Raw genomic sequence first — 18539 nt, forward strand, 5'->3', positions numbered from 1 at the left:
GGACCAGGGAAACAGGTGTGAGGTTCTCCACAGTGACCCTCCCACTGAGAAAAAGAGTAGGAGAGGAGATGGATGGATAGAAGGGCCCAGTGCTGACAGACAGTGACATGACCTCTGCATCTGACTGCTGAAACTGAACTGACCCTCCTGAAAAGCTGCTGTTCCAGGGCTGAATTGACAGGTTGGATCAGTGCTAGCGATGACTGACCACCAGCAGGTCTGAGCTCTAGCAGAAGTTGGGGGGGGCGGAGTTCACTCACACAGCTGGATACTACCAGAGTCACTATGGATATGTACAAATGTTTAAGCTTACTTTTCTTCACTCTTCCTCCACAAGGTAAAACAGTCCTTTTCTTCTCAGTTACAGTTGCTTCGGTTCTCATATTCTTTGTTTCACTGTAATGGACTGTGTGACCATTGTTAGGAGAATCAGAAAAGGGAGAATTTATTAAGTTGTTTTGTTCATTTGTGAATTATGAATAAAATAATATAGTTCATATGCTCATTACCACAACAAGCTGCTATTATTACCTACTGTCTGCTTGTTGTTATGCCATAAATATCTAATTTTTAGTATTTGGCTGGGAGAGTTACATTTGTTTTTGAATTGAGGGGATGGTCCAGAAAAACTGGCAATTGATGGATGGTGCTTTATTTAAAAATTAAAATGTGATTCAGCACTGTATTTTACCTCATTCTTGTTCAGTCCCTAATGAAGCTTCAGTCCCATTATTCATTAGAAGGGCACATATTTTTACTGAAGGCAAATCTGACAAGATAAATAATATAGTTTTTCACAAACACACACAACCTTCAGGACACACACACACACACACACACACACACACACAGACACACACATACACACACAGATGTTTCCATGTAGTTTCAGTGAATAGCAGCCTTGGTTGCTTAGTGACCTGCTACTCAGGCATCTACCTTGTGCAGGAGCAGTAATTACCTGAATTTTTTATATAAAAAAAACAGTTGCTGCTTGTGCATTATTGGCTTTTAGGGTGCATTGATCAAATATAGACAGAACTAGGCCCAGTCACTGTGACACATTTACAGATAACTAACCAGACTGAAACAGTTTGGCTTCTATGTATTACAGAAATGGAAAATGATGACTATTATAAATGTAATTTTTAAAACCTATAGTGAGGCCATGGATTGGTCATCCACGAGAATGCCATGATATGTGTGACAAATACAATCAAATCAAAGTACATTTTCTCCACTCTCACCACAGTTTGCACCAGTGACATCCATCGTGTCCCATAAAGCACACTTTACAGATGTAAACTCATCCAACGATTACTTTCTCCTACACACACTGATGTACTGGCCCACATGTTGTCAAAGTGAGGACACCTTGCTAGCTCCACCATCTACAGCGATTAGTTTCAAGGCTGCTAAGATGCTAAGATACTAGTGGAGTATTCCTTTTTATCCAATATCACCTCCATTCAACAGATATCACTCTGAGCTGATGTGATGAAACAAAGGCACCCACGTTAGTTCCTCTCATCTCAAGAAAACACATCTCAAGGTTGTCGGATGGCTGGACATGTCAAACAGGTTCAGTTGGAATCAGGAAGATCAATCAGGATATTTCAGGAGAGGAGAAAGAAAAAAGAAAAACTATATCTATTTAATAAGATATTGATCCCAAGCCTTTAAAACTGTGGATGCCAGTTTTCAGGCAACTGAAGGACAGCTTGTATCAGCTTTGATTGAGTGGGTGAGAGCACCAAAGAAAGTAAGGCCGGCTATTTGACAGCAACACCTGTCTCTCTATTTTAGCACAGGTTAAAACAGCATGGCACCTTTCTCATAGATAACAGATCGTGTTTCCTCCTGTGCAAACACACAATGCAATCAAACTCCTCTTAACCCTTTTACAATTAATATTTTTTACAAAATAAAATGCAATATAAAAACAGAGTGCTAGACATGATGAAACATCAGTACAGCTGGTTGAATAAATCAATGCTATGATGCCTCGCACTGCACAGATGGACAAAGCTTGGAATTGAAATACATCCAAAATATGAAAAAGGAATGGAATACAAAGGGCATTGGACTGTGAAGGCCGTGGGACGCTCCCTGTCTTTTTAATTGTTCCCAGACCTCATTAGGTCATCCTCGGCACTGTGTGAACTGATTCTCTGGGTGTTTGTGGGGTTGGTGGTGATGCTTATTGTAGCAGCTGTGGCCAAGAGACACAGAGGTAAAGAGGGTGATGAGTGCGAGGACGGGATGAGACGTGACGACAAATTGCTCCATCAGCACGTCTGTCCTGAGACACAACGGATGTCCTCACACTCTGATTTATCCGTCCTTGTCTTTCCTCCCGCCCTCCCTGTCCTGTTTGTCCCATCCCTCAGATACAGTCTCGTGTAACCATACGCCACCTGTATAATAGAGGTCACCCTTATTTTGGATTATCTGCAACAGTGGATAATTTACAACAGTACGGCTGCATCAGCTAAATCCATTTTTATATGAGTGTACTGAAGACGGTGACAATATATATTCAGTAATATGCATTTGAACTCATATTTGCTATTTCATATGTATATGTGCAAGGGAAAGACATTGGTTATGGGATATAGGTCAGTGCAAAGTTTGCACAAAAGCATTGACATAAATACAAGCACAAAGTGCAGCTGGAGAAAACATCTTGTGTTAAACTTCTTAATAGAACAAAGCTTTTATAATTTGTGAATATGTTTTGTCTCAGTTTGTTTCCAAGTTGGACCTCATGCCCACGCTGAAGAGAGACTGCTCCGGGATCTGTTCGCACATTATAATAAGCTCTCCCGGCCTGTGGAGAACTCTTCAGACACAGTGCTTGTGCACTTTGGCCTGTCTATTGCTCAGCTTATTGATGTGGTGAGTAAAACCTCACAGCCTTGTTAGGCTTTGCCAACAGCCTAAACACAACACAGTAGGGGTTTATTTATTTTTGTGTTGTGTTGGTACAGTGTATGAATAAATAATGCATTTTTTTTGATTAACATTATCACAAACACAACCAACTCCAAACTACAGCACATGAGGGACCACAGGCTGAATTATTTTCCCAAATTACAGTAAATCCAGTTATCAAGGATCCTATCACTGGCAGCAGAGCTTTGTCCTAAAAAGCAACGCAGGCACAGCATGTCTTGACAGTGATACCTTGACAGGGTCTCTGGAGTTTTTTAATACATCCATTTCACACAAATTATGTTGCAGTGTTTTCGGTTGTCAAAAGTAAAAATGTATTAACGTCTCTTGTTGCCATCCAAGACTGAAGCCGGCATCGCTGCAGGGAGGATTCTCTAGGTTTTTTTTTGACACACAATTAGAATAACTGTGCTTGCTTCACATGCCTGATAGTGAGAGTCAGCTCCCTGTAGTATTTTCACTGAGTGCTGTGTCCTAAATGTTGCAGGGAAAGAGCTGGAGGAAAGCAAGTTGACAGTAAAGCAACAGATGCAATGAGGGTGTTATGTTTTTCATTCCACAAAGACCTTTGAAATATTTTGTCCTGGTGTATTACATTACTCATCAGTCTTTATAAAGAGAGGGATATTTTTGTTTGTTTGTCTTATCACTGACTCATGTACGCAATTGGCAACTTCAACTTAATTCATCACTACAAAAGTATGTAGATGTTGAGAGATTATTAAGTCCAGACTGACAGGAATGTAAATGTCACAATAATTTTCTTTTCTCTTAAAATGAAAAAAAAAAGGACGAGAAGAACCAGATGATGACCACAAATGTCTGGGTCAAGCAAGTATGTGATGAAGCGACACATGAGGCATGCTAAAGATACAGTCTAATATGAAGCTGCAGTAAGTAAATATGATTAATGTTCTTCCCCAGGAATGGAATGATTACAAACTCCGCTGGGACCCGAAGGAATACGAGAATGTCACCTCTATCCGTATTCCCTCAGAGATCATTTGGCGGCCAGACATAGTCCTCTACAACAAGTGAGGATTGGTATCAATAACTTTAAGCTCTTCATTTCTTTTCACAGTCAAACAAGGTGGTTATCTCAGCTGTAGTATTTTGCTTGGCTAAAATACTCGTACAAACATGAATATTGTACTATATTATACTGAAATAAATGTGAATATGGCTGAACTTCATGGACCTGGTGTAACAAAAAAGCTTGGCACATTGCAGCGAGCAATACATTAATTCTGTCTGAGGCTCACTTTGTTCTCTTGGATGTGACCCAGTGCTGTCATTCACAGGTCAGAGGTGGAGCGGCTCATAATTGTCTGTAGTGCAGGAAGCTGCTGCTGCTGCTGCTGCTGCAGCTGTGCTTCAGCCAGCCATTAGTTGTATATAACGCATTGAATATTGGAAAAATCCACCACAACAATAACCTTTCATGAACAGGGAAACAGTCTTTATCAATTAAAAAGTCATTGTCTCATAGTTCGAGTCATTCTGCAGTCAAAGTCTGAGTCCTGCACTTAAGTAATACGACACTGCTGTGCCAAAGCAGAGATTTCTAATTAAGCTGTAGAACGTAGAGGCTTTTTAAAATAACCCCATAACTACAGGCAATGCATCTTTTTTGGATATTTGGCAAGCGAAGATATTTGTCATGAGCGTGATAAAGTTTAGGTCTGAATCTATAGGATTTTACTGTAATACTCTAAAAGGCAGTTGATGTGGAGGTGTATTGGTGTCATCTGCACTAGATCAAAGCACAATGGTTAGGATTCTGGAGTTTGACAGATGTTTACCAGAAAAGATACAGACAGAGAGGATAAACAAAGAATGGGTTTGCTGTTCCCGGTGCATTATTTGGAACTTGGCTGTCAGATCATAAATTCAGGCATGAAGTAATGGGTAGTGCTCAGGTGTATAATGACTCAGCTGGAGTGATGTAACAGGATCAGGATGCACAACAGGGATTATTCAGATGATGTAGAAACATAGAGAGGCAGCTGTCACTCACAACTGAATTACATACAGTACATGAAATTACTTTGTTTATCAATATTTATTCATGGGAATTCTGCAGCATTCTTTCAGTTTTCATTTTCTTGGTGTCATTTAAGAGTGTCATCAGCATATTATGCAATAATGAATGATGTTTTGTTGGGGGAAGGAGGAGGGTTTGTATCAGTCAATGGTTCTTCGAAGATTATTTGAATAAATCATTTATTAAAGATCAAATATTTTTTATTTGTCACACTGTGTCCCAGTCAGCTACTTGATTGTTCCTTTACATAAAATACAATTTTGTGGTTATACAGTAGCTCCTAAAAGTCATTATTCAAAATGAAAAACTGTTTATTGCACTAAGCAACCTTTAAACACAAAACAATTATGACTGGAAATAAAAGCATTAAAATTCAGTCAAAGATAAAGTATTGAATAAGCTCCGGTCTTTAGCTTCTTTTTTTTGAGCAAAAAATAAGTGTATAACTATCTCTTTGATAGTTCTGTCAAGGTCAACTCTGACATGGAGGCTCCAAGAAAAGCTAGAGGCCTTTGATGGAGCCACATTTTTTTACTGCTTTGGCAATTTACCTAGAATTATTCATTTGAATAACGTGTTTTCACATTTCTTTTCCTTTATGTCCTTTTTCCTCATCTGCAGCGCTGATGGTGACTTTGCAGTAACTCACCTTACCAAAGCACACCTGTTCCACGATGGTCGGATAAAGTGGATGCCGCCAGCCATTTATAAATCTTCATGCAGTATAGATGTTACCTTTTTCCCCTTTGACCAGCAAAGCTGCAAGATGAAGTTTGGTTCGTGGACCTATGATCGTGCCAAGATTGATCTGATCAACATGGATAGTAATGTGGACCAAATGGACTACTGGGAGAGTGGGGAGTGGGTTATTGTCAATGCAGTGGGCAAGTACAACATCAAGAAGTACGAGTGCTGCACAGAGATCTACGCAGACATCACATACTACTTCATCATCCGCAGGCTACCGCTGTTCTACACCATTAACCTCATCATACCGTGTCTGCTTATTTCCTGTTTGACTGTGCTGGTGTTTTATTTGCCATCGCAATGCGGGGAGAAGATTACCTTGTGTATATCGGTATTGTTGTCTCTTACCGTGTTCCTCTTGCTCATCACAGAGATCATACCCTCTACGTCACTGGTGATTCCACTGATCGGTGAATACCTCCTGTTCACCATGGTCTTTGTCACACTCTCCATCATAATAACTGTGTTTGTGTTAAACGTTCACCATCGCTCGCCACAAACCCACGGCATGCCTCAGTGGGTGCGGAGAGTGTTCTTGGACTTGGTGCCTCGAGTTCTCTTCATGAAGCGTCCGCCAGGCACAGCAAAGCAGCACTGCAAGAAGCTAATCGAGATGATGCACCATCCAACATCGATATCTGCGACGGGCAACTCGCAGGCATTTTGGGCAGGGTTAGAGACTGGACTGAGACAACTGGGGCAGGTTGATAACGCGCTCCCAAAGACTCCTGAAAGTCCAAGTATCCTTGTCTGCTCAGCTTCTCCACCATCTTCCCCACATGCAGACCACTCTGATGAAGATCCCCCGCTGAAGGCAAACATATTCTGCCAGTCCACATCCAGTCAGTATTCAGTTCACTCAGAGAAACAACTCCTACGTGGACTCAATTCGGCGGCTTTGTCCTCGTCTCTGTTGTCCTTGCCTCCTTCTTTACCACTTGGACCGCTTCACAGCTTGTCCAGGGAAGAACCGAACACGCTGGCACCAAATGGCCGTTCTGTCAGCGTGGAGCAAATGTGCAACCAACAGAAGGAGCTTTCCAAGGGAGTGGGACATCAGTGTCGCTCCCGTAGCTTCCAATACTGTTGTCTACATGATGAAGGGCCTGGAGTCATCAGGATCACCGCACGGGTGAAGAAGCAGACCACTAAAGATCATCTAACAGAAACCATCACAGCAGAGTCCACTAAGAATTCAACTACACAACAAGACAACATTGTTCCAGCTATTTCCCCAGCAATGCAACGGGCTGTAGAGGGAGTTCAGTACATCGCTGATCATCTCAGGGCGGAGGATGAAGACTTTTCAGTGAGTTATTATTCAAGTCATTTATAAATGCTTGGGAATGAAATACCACTTTGTGATGTGCTTAATTTTGATTAGTTCAATTTGTTATTTAAATAAATATAATGATAAGTCCCTTCAATACATCAATACCATTTCAGCTGAAATGTAAGTAAGTATGCTCTCAGTTTAAAAGATCTAAATCCTGTAATCCAACAGGAGGTGCTCTGTCTTTTTCCCCCATTTATTTTCTTTTTATTTATGCCTTTTACCTTTTAGTCTTACTTCATTTTAAATTGTATTAAATTAGAAGCAGATTTTGCATGGTCAAAAAGTAGGGGGTAAAAGAAAATTATTTTTTTTCATGAATTGCTCATTTTTAGGTCACAGCAGAAATGTGAAAGCCCTGTCTTCATAGATTAATGATGTCATGGTAACAATAACCATGGTAATTAAAATTTATCTTGGCCCAGACCTGTCACGGATATTTAGTAATTGAGAGGAACGCTTATCTAAATATTTACCTCCGGGACCACTTCATTTGTCATACCATGCATTGGCTGAAAAGTTACAGTGTTATATATATATTATTATTATTATTATTATTATTAGTAGTAGTAGTAGTAGTAGTAGTATTGAAAATGTATTCTGACTGGGGAACTGCTGAGCAACTTTAAGTTTTGGTAGCAGTTTCTGAGTCTCAAATAAGAGAGAGTTGTCATTGTGGAATGGAAGGAGAGGTTCACAAATATGTAAAATTATTCTGAAACCAGAGGTGGAAGCTATTGTATTCATTCTCACAAGCCATTGTAAGAACCACAATGTACTCTCTATATCCAGCCTGAGAAAACCAGTCTTTGAAATAATGTGACCTCAGTAATTTAACCTTGAATTTTTCATAAGACAGAAGAGTATGGAGTGACAGGCTTTTAGCAGGTAGCTGCCTCATAATGAAGAGAAATCAGCCATTCATAAGAAATCAATCAAGGGTATGAAGTGTCAGCTTGTACAAAGAAATACTGGTGTGAAATTTGAAATGTGTCTCCGCTCTGCCAGGTGAAGGAGGACTGGAAGTATGTGGCCATGGTGATCGACAGGATATTCCTCTGGATGTTTGTACTGGTGTGTATACTGGGATCTGTGGGACTCTTTCTCCCTCCTTGGTTGGCTGGAATGATCTAGAACCCGATCATCAAAGAAAGTCATTAACACTGAGAGAAGGACTAGCACCGTCTCATAATTGTTGTTTTCTTTTTATCATTTGTCTTTTTATTTATTTTAAGGACCTGAAAGTCACATTTCTTGCTTTTGCCCCCAGGTTATCAAAAGGCTACTCGTGAAGACATGAGATTAAATATCTATCGTTGATTCCGCTGGGCGATATAAATTCTTTATGAGGGCAAAAGGGGCAACAGCAAAAATATCCTTGCGCACCCATCCATTTCGACATTGAGCTGTATTGCTGTCACCTTTTGTGAAAACAATGAAGAGTAGACTGAGCGGTGTAAAAGTGTGGATGACAATAGATTGTATACAAAAAAGTGGACGCAGTCTTCTCGATTGCAGGGTGACTTTAACAGGAAGTAACAATATTAGTGAGGTATCTTGACTTCAGCACAAGTGACGGGTGCAGTGCTCTCACCAAATGCTTATAAAATGATTCATACCAAGCTGATCTGTCAGAACTCGGTGCTGTGGTGCAAGATTTTCTCGGATGGAATTTACTGTGTGTGTGTGTGGTCAGGTGCACCATGTTTTTCAGAGGTCAAGGACACTTACAGCTTTGTGATTTTCTAATCTTCCCAGTTAAATAAACATATTTATTCAATATTTCTTTCATTCATTCTCTTTGTTATATCTAGAACAAGTTGGTGGTAATGGGTGGATTTAATCACTCTCTCCTGTTCTTCACTGCCTTTCTCACATTCAGGTCTTTGTATTGTATGATGAATACAATAGGAGTGGGATGACTAGACCAATTTTATTTATTAACTCTTAGAACACAGAGCATGGGGGTATAAGAATGTGTAACATAGAGTGTCCTATATCCTTTTTTCTGCACAACACGTAGGCAATCTGATGGGGGGAAAAAAATGTTTTCAGTAACTATATAAACACACCTGAGCAAAATGTTTGGAAATGTGGGAAATGTGGTTCAAAGTTCATTTGGCTTGTTTTTATGAACAAAAAGAAAAGAAAAAAGCTCTATTTTGTGACTTCTGCACAATTATTGGTACTTTATATCACTACTAAAATAGTGATATAAAAATAGTGATAAAAAAATAAAATGACTCAGAACTTTGACTCAACAACAGATAAGGAGACACATTGGTTAATTGGTCTTTTCTTTATCAAAGTGACATATTTTCAACCTATTTATCAAAACCATTACTTCAGAATATAAATTTGAAAATTATTAAGCAAAGGCTAATTGTACAAGGTCTGTACCATTTAATATGAAACAGTTATATGAGGTGTCAGTAAGGACACTAGTGGCATAGCTGTTGATGACTTGGTCTACCACTTAATATAAGAAGCTCAATATTTCCTTCAAATGCAGTGACTCTTTGTTACTTTGAGATGATTCCAGTCCGTTTCCACCAGTTTTGACTTGCAGGTCAAGGTTTACACTGTCTGCCACCTGTTGTTCTAACATATAATGTATAATATCAACTGAATTTTATTTGCATTTGTCAAGATTAAACACTAACCTACCCACAGTCCTCAGGTATTACAGCCCTTTATAATCCACAGAGCCAGGTGAAGTATATGTTTATACTTGAAATTCATACATTTTTACTGTTTTCAAATATCCCCCCTTACACAGTGAACTGATTGTGAAATCTATCGTTTAAAGGAAACGATAGATTTATCAGATATGTACACAAAGTAGCAGAATTGCAGAAAACTGACATTTCTGTAATATTTATTTCAATGGTTTACTCTGATGATTATTTTATACCATCTGTACTAACTGTTGATTTCTTTGTTGTTTTTGCCTATGGCTATGTAGTGAAAGTCTTTTTATTTTCTACTTCTGAGGCATTTCTTTGTAGTTTTAAGTAATTTTGACATATTTTATTGCATTGCTATTGAATTGTGATGTTATACACAATAAAATAAAGCTAAAGCAAATAAAATATTTTTACATTAATGAAACATTCTCTGGAGGGGAAGTTGGTGAACATGGTGAAATCTATTGACGGGCCCCCACTGTAGTGTAATATAAAGGGCCCATTCTGAGGTAATGAAATTACAACCATTGTTCATTTTTAGGTGACAATAAATTAATGAAAACATAATAATTAAATGTTAGGCCGTGTCTCCGCTATATGGTCCCAGCATGCCTCGCCTCAAAACAGGTTTGGTTGTGTTTTCATTACTATGCACACACACTAGTGACTTGTAAAGCAGTTCAGTCTATTGAATCATTAGAATCAGTTAATTAAAAAGATTTGTGCAGTACTTCCTCCATGACCGGAGCACAGACTCCATCTGGCACAATCACTGAGCTGAAATACGGCAGCAAGGTGATGCGTCTCGGCAGGGCTGTCACTAAATACACCAGACTCCTCTGTTAAATCATGAGATTGTAGACATTCCCTTGGCAATTGTTGGAAGTTAACCCATGTTTTCAGGATTGTTAAGTCTTTTTAACTGATCTACATTTCGGCATTGTTCAGCTTGATTCTTGCTCATGCTTCTTCCAATCAGTGGCCGGCAGTCTGACGACATCACACATAGTATTAGCTCAGCTCACTAAAAAAAGTACCAGGTACCATGTACTATCGCTAATGGAAATGCAAAATAACTGCACCATGCCAAGGCGAGGCGTGCCGTGCTAGTGGAAAAGGGGCTTTAGATTTGTAAATGTGTTATTCACAATTGACCTTTAAATGCTGATCAGGGTCTTCAGAGTTTTTAGTATAAAGGCAAAAATATTTGATTCTTTCCCACTTACCTACTTATCTTACCAAGTAACGCCTCAGACTTGATTAGATTTAAAAGCACGTAACGTTACACCTGACTGTCCAAAATGATGAGCTCAGTTTTTGGCCCCTGCCAACAAGCTATTGTATTTCTTCTGGCTCAGCAGTCAACCAAACATTGATCATTATGTAAAACCATAGACAGCAGAAAATGGCAATTTAGCATAATGTGGAAACACAGCACTCCAAACTAGATGAAATAACAGGCCATATTTATTCATTGACTTTTAGCACATAATCTGTAGAGAAAAGGGCTGGATGTTAGTCTGAAATGCATCATAGCATGATCTCTCGCTCTCTTTCGCTTCAACTCCAAATGCATTCACGCATCGGAGAGCTTCGGGTTTGCTTTTTGTCTGTTACCACGGACACATATGAATGGATGTGTTCTCCTGGTTTTCTCTGGAGAATCGTGGTATATTGTCACTTTAATTCTGCAATGAAATGAGGATATTCTTTGTGTAACTACAAATTAATTTCAGTGAAGTGATAAGACGTGTCTTTTGAGCATACATTTCATATGAATAATTTCATTTGTAAAAAGGCAAATTACAAATGGCATCAGATGGTGGAGCGCCACAAAGGTCCTTTGTATTGGCCGCCTCAAGAATACAATTCAAAATGCCATGCAAGCACACAGTTATTAATTACGACTACTATAAATGTCATGTTAATAAATTTACCTTCAATCAAGTGATTGTCTTTGCAAATACATGCACCAAGGATTTACTAATTCATTCAGACAAGGAGAGGTGTTACTCTGGCTAAATCCAGCACATGGCCAAGAGCAAAGGAAGTGGGCTCGTAAGCAGAGGGTCACCCAAGGGCCGGCGCCTCAATGCTCTGCGGGTGCAGATAAGTGCTGATAAGCCACTGCTCCTGTGTCTGCCTTGTGTGTGTTTACTACTGGTGTGTAATAAGGATGGGTTAAATGTGGAGGACTAATCCCTAATTGGAGTGTGTGCAAAAATGACAAATTCTTCTTCTATTCTAAATGCAGTCATTTGGTGCAATCAGCTCCTGTTGCCTCGTGTCCATGTGAGAGCTATGTAAATTATAATCTCTCTTTTCTCTCTCACCTGATGAGTTCACATCTTATGTTAGATGTACGATACAATTTGGTTCTCGTGTATTTGCTTGTGTAAATGCAACAAACGACACCACCTTCCACACTACTCCAAATCTGCTATCACTGCAGTCCCAAACACACTGTGTAAATCACGTTAGACAAATTTCCACAGAGTCAATTTCATTTAGAGTAATACTCACAATTTAAGAACCTGCGTATCTGGCCAACATTTTTATTTTATAAGAGTACAGAATGTGCATCCAAGATTCAAAGTCACCTGGGCAAGAACTTCCCTCTACCATTCAGAATGTGACACTCAATGTGATGCATTGATGAATCACTGTTACAAAAAAAATAAAATAAAACTGAATGAAGAGTAAAAACATCTAAAAACACCTGAAACTGAAAGACAGTCATTTTCCTATTTTTCAGTTCCATTTCTTCCATTTTGTATCAAGGTCACATTGGCCACAATCATGATGTGTCTATATTCTTGTGATGTGTTTATAATCTGGACCCTCAAGCTGACAAGATGTCTTTTGTCTGTCCTAATGTCTAAGAAAAGAGGAATGATTAAAACTGATTCCTGACTGCATTAAATGTGGGCCAGGGACGTAAAAAGGAAGTTAGAGGGTTGTCTATTCCCTAGACTTCTGTCACTGATGAACTATAACTTGTAAGTTACATGCTTGTATTATTGGGTACATGGAATGTGTACTTTATAATGCGGTTGATTTGTACCACAGAGAGCCACAGGCAAACACCCTGCTCTTTATTCAGAGGCCAGCCCCTGCACTCTGGCAACCCCTTGCACAACGGAATGAATTTCTAAGTAAGACATCTGTCACAGTAACCTCCCAATCAATTCTCCTATCACACCTCCTTAATCACATAATCCAGGCTCTGACAAAGTGCCAGTTACCTGCAAAAACTCCCTTAAATAGGCAGGTCTGAATACATGCATACATGCCACAGACGTCTGCAGGAGTGTGCGCACGCCTAGACCTGAACACACTCGCTAATCTGCCGGTGGATGGGCAGCAATATCCTCCGAGACCCGAGGTTCACGAAATGGGGTAAGGCGTGATGCACAGAGGCCCAGGGGATCCCATTATATCAACACACACACACTCACTCACACACATGCATTTCAACATATTCCCCCAGTGATCAGCAAATTCAATGCGATCACTCCAGTCAAGAGCAATCTGAAAGTGCTGCCACTCAAACTGATAGGTGCACAAGCAGGATTTCCCTCAGGGCGCCAGGTGAAGGGATCATAATTTGTGCATGTGCAGCTGCCCTCTGGTCCAGTCCATCCTGAGACTTCACGAATGGCTTACGAAAGTAAACTGTCGGTCCCTGCTGCAATTATTGCTTTTAAATTAGGCATACATTCACCGTCCCCATCAGAACACAACCACCGACATGCTGATGGTGAGGCAGGGGTCTTCTAGGTGTTTTCCATGAACACACGCTCAACCATTTATTTATTTATTTTTTTTATTTGCTGGTCCAAAAGTTATTTTGTCCTACCTAGCATCACGATGTCAACCTTTATTTGACTCTAAAAGGCAGCAAGGTAGATGCTCTCACTGCCCGGGCCTGCTCATCACCCACAGGCTATGCAAGTTGAAGCTATGAGAAAACAAGTTTCTCCCCAAATTCATTATTTAATAGCAAGGTTATGGCCATAGCTTGATAGAATTTGTGTATGAGAAAGTAAGAGGTGTGGACGAAAGGAAAGACTTCACTCTGTAAAGGTCTACCAACACCAGAGGTTATCATTTTAAAACCAGTCAACGTCCAAATCAAGGTGTACTGCATTCAGCCCTCAGCAAGAAATGATTGACACTTCTCCAAGAGAAGAGAGGGTACAATAGAGAAACATTTCTTCATAGCGTTGTGTAAAAGTGTATGGTTGGAAAGAGAAAAATGCACAATAACTTTTCCAAACACATTAATTTAGTGAGACGAAATGTTTGTTACAAAAAAAATGCTTTTAACTTCACTGTATGGATATTTGGACCTAAACAGAATAACTTCTAAGTCCTTGAAAAATGAAAGAAATTACCCTTTTTTTTAGCACACAAATGAGCTGTGCCACCAGCTCAAATCCAAAATGTGGTTAAAAAAAAACATGCTAAAAATGTTTTAAAATACAGTGGTGAAAATAACTGATAACAAATGGACAAAAGTTCATTTCAGGACTCAGAACTCAGTCATCTTCCTGTGGGTATCTGCCTTCTTGTGCTGGCTCTGGATGGACAACTCCTGAGTTTTCTGCTGGGCCAGCAGCCGGCGGGCTGCGGACAGCTTCTCTTCCAGCTTCTTCACTAATGATGTGGCCCTTTGCACGCACACGCACATGCACACACAAACAAAAACAGAGATTAGGAAGAGGAAAGAGATGAGGAGAAGTTCGTTCAGCTGCAAGTTGGCTGGGAAAAACAAGTACAGTCTGTTAAACCTAGACTCTTCACACCTTATTTGCATTTTCACACAACTCCCACAGTTCTCCTTATTTACCATTTTACTTGACAGGCACAATATAGCAACGAATGCCTAAATTTCTAAAATAAACTGAAATTTGTGAAGGGATACGCTATCTGTGTGAAGACTATGAGATTGCTAATATGTCCATAATCTCAGTAGAGGAGAAAACAGCTGCTGAGCACCTGTGGACAAACTGGAAGCTGCAATAACTGATTTTTTCTTGGTTCATTCAGGATCAGTTTCCCAAACGTCATAGAGGTTAAACAATGAACTCGCACTTACCCTCCTGTGTGTCTGCTGAGTGACTCTGTCAATCTTTGGATTTCTCTCTCTGTCTGGGAGACCCTCTGAGCAGCCTGGAACAGCTTCACATTTAAATTCCTCTTGGTGCTTTCACCTCCTCTGTAGGCTTCCACTCCAGTTGCAGATGACGGTGCAGCAGCACCCCCCTCAGTGGGATGCGTGCCCTTGCCACCAAGTTTGTGGTTAAGGAAGTCAAATACAGTGCGGCGCTCTCCTGTGGCAGCCCGGGGTTTTCTGCGTTTCTTCGGGCGGCCAGTCAGCGTGCCATCTTTTGTGGCCTTGCTCTGGGTGCGTCTCTGGGTTAACTCGGCACACTCGTCCAGAGACTTACCTTTGGGAAGGACCACAGCCATGACAGGCTCTACTCGACCCTCCTGCATCTTTCCTAAGCCTGAAAGCGACAAAAGGGGCTGAGTGAGAAAGAGGAACACATACAGAACATATTTATATGTATACCCTTGTCCTTATGAAGAGAAAAGACAGCATTGGTAAAAACAATCACATTTTTGAAACAATGCCGTTTCAGAATCTAACATGTGATTAATGTTTTCCACTGTTGAACTTACCCTTCCCATATTCATAGCCCATTTTGAGCATGAGCTTGGATCCGATGCCTCTGGTATGTGCCTCCCATCCACCAAAATTGGCAGTATCTATCGAAACTGTGGATTCTTCCGAGTCCATAACTGTTGGGCAACAAGTACAAATTGAAGCAGAGACAGTCAATTACACTGAAAGAAAGAAACAGCCCAAAAATAATTACTTTTCTTTTCAGCACGTGAAATGAAAGGCCAATTTCTTGTGTGCACAACAACATGTTTGAACCCACCTTTTGCATAAGCAGCCTCATCTCCAGTGTCGTCCAGGTCAGAGTCAGAGGAGAGCGGGTCGTCTTCCCTCAAAGGCGGAATAACACAATCAGCCTCAACAACGGCATCTTTCATTAGCAGTGAGTCAAACTTCACAGTGTAGAATCCACTGTCTATATCTATGATGAGAGAAAGCGTCAGCAAAACAAAAACAAACCTCACTATAGAATACGTCATTTAAATCAAGCCCTTTCAGTGAAATACCTTTAACCTTTGCTGGGTACCAGATGCCGTCTTCGTGTCGAGTCAAGCAGGACGAGCCTTCTTCGAGAGAACTGAGGTTGCACTCCATGAACTCTCTGAGCTCTGACACATACACCACTTCACCGTGAGAAAACCTTGAGTCAAAAGAAAATATCTTTGAAAATGCTCCGTCTAAACAGAACTGACATCAAAGTGGAGTCCAAAAACATGCAATGTGAGAGTGAATGGTTGTTTGTTTCTGTATGTGGCCCTGTGATGGACTGGCGATCTGTCCAGGGTGTTCCCCCCTATTGCCCTATGTCAGCTGAGATTGGCACAGCTTCTCCCGTGACCCTCATGTGGAGGATAAAGTGGTAGAAGACTTCACTGCATTTTTACCCTGTTGACTGTCTATGGTCAGGAATACCTGCGTTATATGGCTAATGGGTGACACTTGCTGGATTTTATCTGCTATTACAGATACAGTGGCCAGATGGAAGATGTTGAACTGTCCAGATAATGTATTCGTATTAGTATGCCCTTTGCTTCTCACACCATATCTACTGACCGCTTTAATGCTTTAATGCTTGTTGTAAGCTTTTGCCTCTACTACACCAACTATGGAATTTATTGTTAATTAACTGATCATAGTGGATTGTGTCTTTGGCGTCACTTTAGCTGGACATAGAATAGCCACAGAATTAAATAGCTTCCATTCAAAGGCTTCTGTGTTTATACTGTATTACAGTTTGTGAACTGATGACTATTTTAGGTCTTTAAAATCTTTATACAATATATTTCCAGCTTTATACAAATTATATGATCTTTTCTGAGAACTATTACGTGCAGTTTAACTCCACTTCAGCAGCAGATCTGTTTTTATAAATTAAGCCACATTAGTCATCAGTTGTGGGGTTCTGACACGGAAGGTTTGACACTGTATTTATGAATGAATAATAAATGTCTGACCATATTACAATACAATTTTTTTTCCTTGTATCGTTGGATTTTTTTCTGTGTCTCATATCAACAACACACAACGTTTTGCAGAGCAAATATAAAAATAAATGTACAGAAACAACAATGCAGTTTAACTTTACCTGCAATTATCCAGGAAACGACATTTGTCCTCTAGATAGAACGGGCACGGTTTCATAGACTTCTGGGTGGGGTAGAGGTAGAGCACTCTTACTTGTGCCTCTTCTCCCTCTGGCGGCTCTGTCCCCACCACCATAGCATTGTGGTATTCCAGCGTTCCCCATGTTGTCCTGTAGGGTGCTCTTACTTTGGTACCACTGAGAGCATCCTCTTCCTCTTCCTCCTCCACAACCTCTTCATTTTCTTCATCATCTTCTACTTCATCAGCCCCCTCATTGTCCCTCTCTCTGGAATCAGAGCCACTACCTGAAAACTCTCCCAGCTCAGAGTAAAAAGCAGCAAACTCAGGGTCCAAACAGCTGTCGGCACAGCTTGTGTCAGCTGCTGTCTCTGAGGCGTACGGCTTTAGGCCATTGCTTTCCTCCAAGCTGGCCAAAAGCCGACTCTTTTTGACAGACACCAGACTGGCCTCAGTGAGCTCTATTAGCTGAGAAATGTCCTCTTTTAATTTGAGCAGGTCAGCCTGTTGAGAGGGGTCCAGGCCAGCTGACAGGGCTGTCTCTACCTGCTGCAACTGTGCACCATAGGTAGCAATTGCTGCTTCAAGGCTTTCTTCGTCCATTTTGACACTTCAGGGGACCAAGCAGGACAGAGATGGACAGCATCAAGATGTCCCAAGATATCTGAGGAAAAACAAAATGGGGGATTTTCAGTATAATCAAGGTAGCAAATCTCAGCTGAGTCATGGGCTGACTGAGAGGCTTCATCTTAATCACACGATAATCTGAATCATTTTTAAGGTCATATTTTTTTAATGGAGCTTTATTGTCTAGCAAATATTAGCTAGACATTCTGTTCAAGTTTGAGTACTGTTTTAGGGTTTACAGCATTATGAATAACAGTATTCACAGGGTGGTTGATATAGATCTTTTCCTGCAACACAAGCTGTATAATGATTAGGTGCTATCAACATAAACCTTGCTATGAATCGCTGACTGGACATCACAATCACATCACAGCTAGTGTTAGCTATATGTTCGCCGTATTTAAGCTTAGTTGTACATATCACCAACAAAACATGCATTAACCTCTCAATTAGGCCAGTTTTCTGATATCCTTTGCAACGACCCGCGAGTAAGACTCATTTGTTTCGTTCAAAAAGTAAATCAACAATCTACAGTCACAAATACCGGTTTAGTATCAAGCTCGGGGAAGTGGACTTCTGTTGTGAATTCTCTCATCTTTCAAAATAAAACTTGCTTTAAGACGTTTTAGGACCGCTTGCTCTGACAGCTTACCGCTCTCAATAAAAGGTAAAAAAAAAGTAGTAGTAGTAGTGTATTAGTGTTAAACTAGTTTGTATATGTACGTCAGGAGCACAACTTTTAATAAGGCTTTTAAAAGTAATGGTAGCTTCTTCTCAGAAGAAAGCACTAGTTTCCACAGTAGAACATGCTCAAATGATCGGGAATCAAAAACACAACAACATACGTGTTTCATA

At 40.3% G+C, this 18539-nt stretch overlaps 2 protein-coding genes across 2 annotated transcripts; one reads left to right on the plus strand and one right to left on the minus strand.

Annotated features, from left to right (window-relative positions):
- The first annotated feature begins 211 nt into the window (after nucleotides 1-211).
- Nucleotides 212-9244, plus strand: LOC122776988 (neuronal acetylcholine receptor subunit alpha-2-like). Its single transcript, XM_044037851.1, has 6 exons — nucleotides 212-337; nucleotides 2747-2898; nucleotides 3746-3790; nucleotides 3880-3989; nucleotides 5621-7055; nucleotides 8088-9244. The coding sequence occupies exons 1-6, from the start codon at nucleotides 286-288 to the stop codon at nucleotides 8211-8213; spliced, it is 1920 nt and encodes a 639-aa protein (XP_043893786.1). The 5' UTR covers nucleotides 212-285; the 3' UTR covers nucleotides 8214-9244.
- A 4788-nt stretch (nucleotides 9245-14032) lies between these two features.
- On the minus strand, nucleotides 14033-18257 carry zgpat (zinc finger, CCCH-type with G patch domain). Its single transcript, XM_044037850.1, has 7 exons — nucleotides 18127-18257; nucleotides 17041-17721; nucleotides 15962-16095; nucleotides 15718-15876; nucleotides 15455-15574; nucleotides 14868-15279; nucleotides 14033-14439 (listed from the first exon to the last, which is right to left on the minus strand). Exons 2-7 carry the CDS (start codon nucleotides 17658-17660, stop codon nucleotides 14301-14303), a joined length of 1584 nt encoding a protein of 527 aa, XP_043893785.1. The 5' UTR covers nucleotides 17661-17721; nucleotides 18127-18257; the 3' UTR covers nucleotides 14033-14300.
- Nucleotides 18258-18539: the final 282 nt, after the last annotated feature.

The sequence above is a fragment of the Solea senegalensis genome, linkage group LG11, assembly GCF_019176455.1.
Source record: "Solea senegalensis isolate Sse05_10M linkage group LG11, IFAPA_SoseM_1, whole genome shotgun sequence".
In the NCBI taxonomy this organism is placed as follows: domain Eukaryota; kingdom Metazoa; phylum Chordata; class Actinopteri; order Pleuronectiformes; family Soleidae; genus Solea; species Solea senegalensis.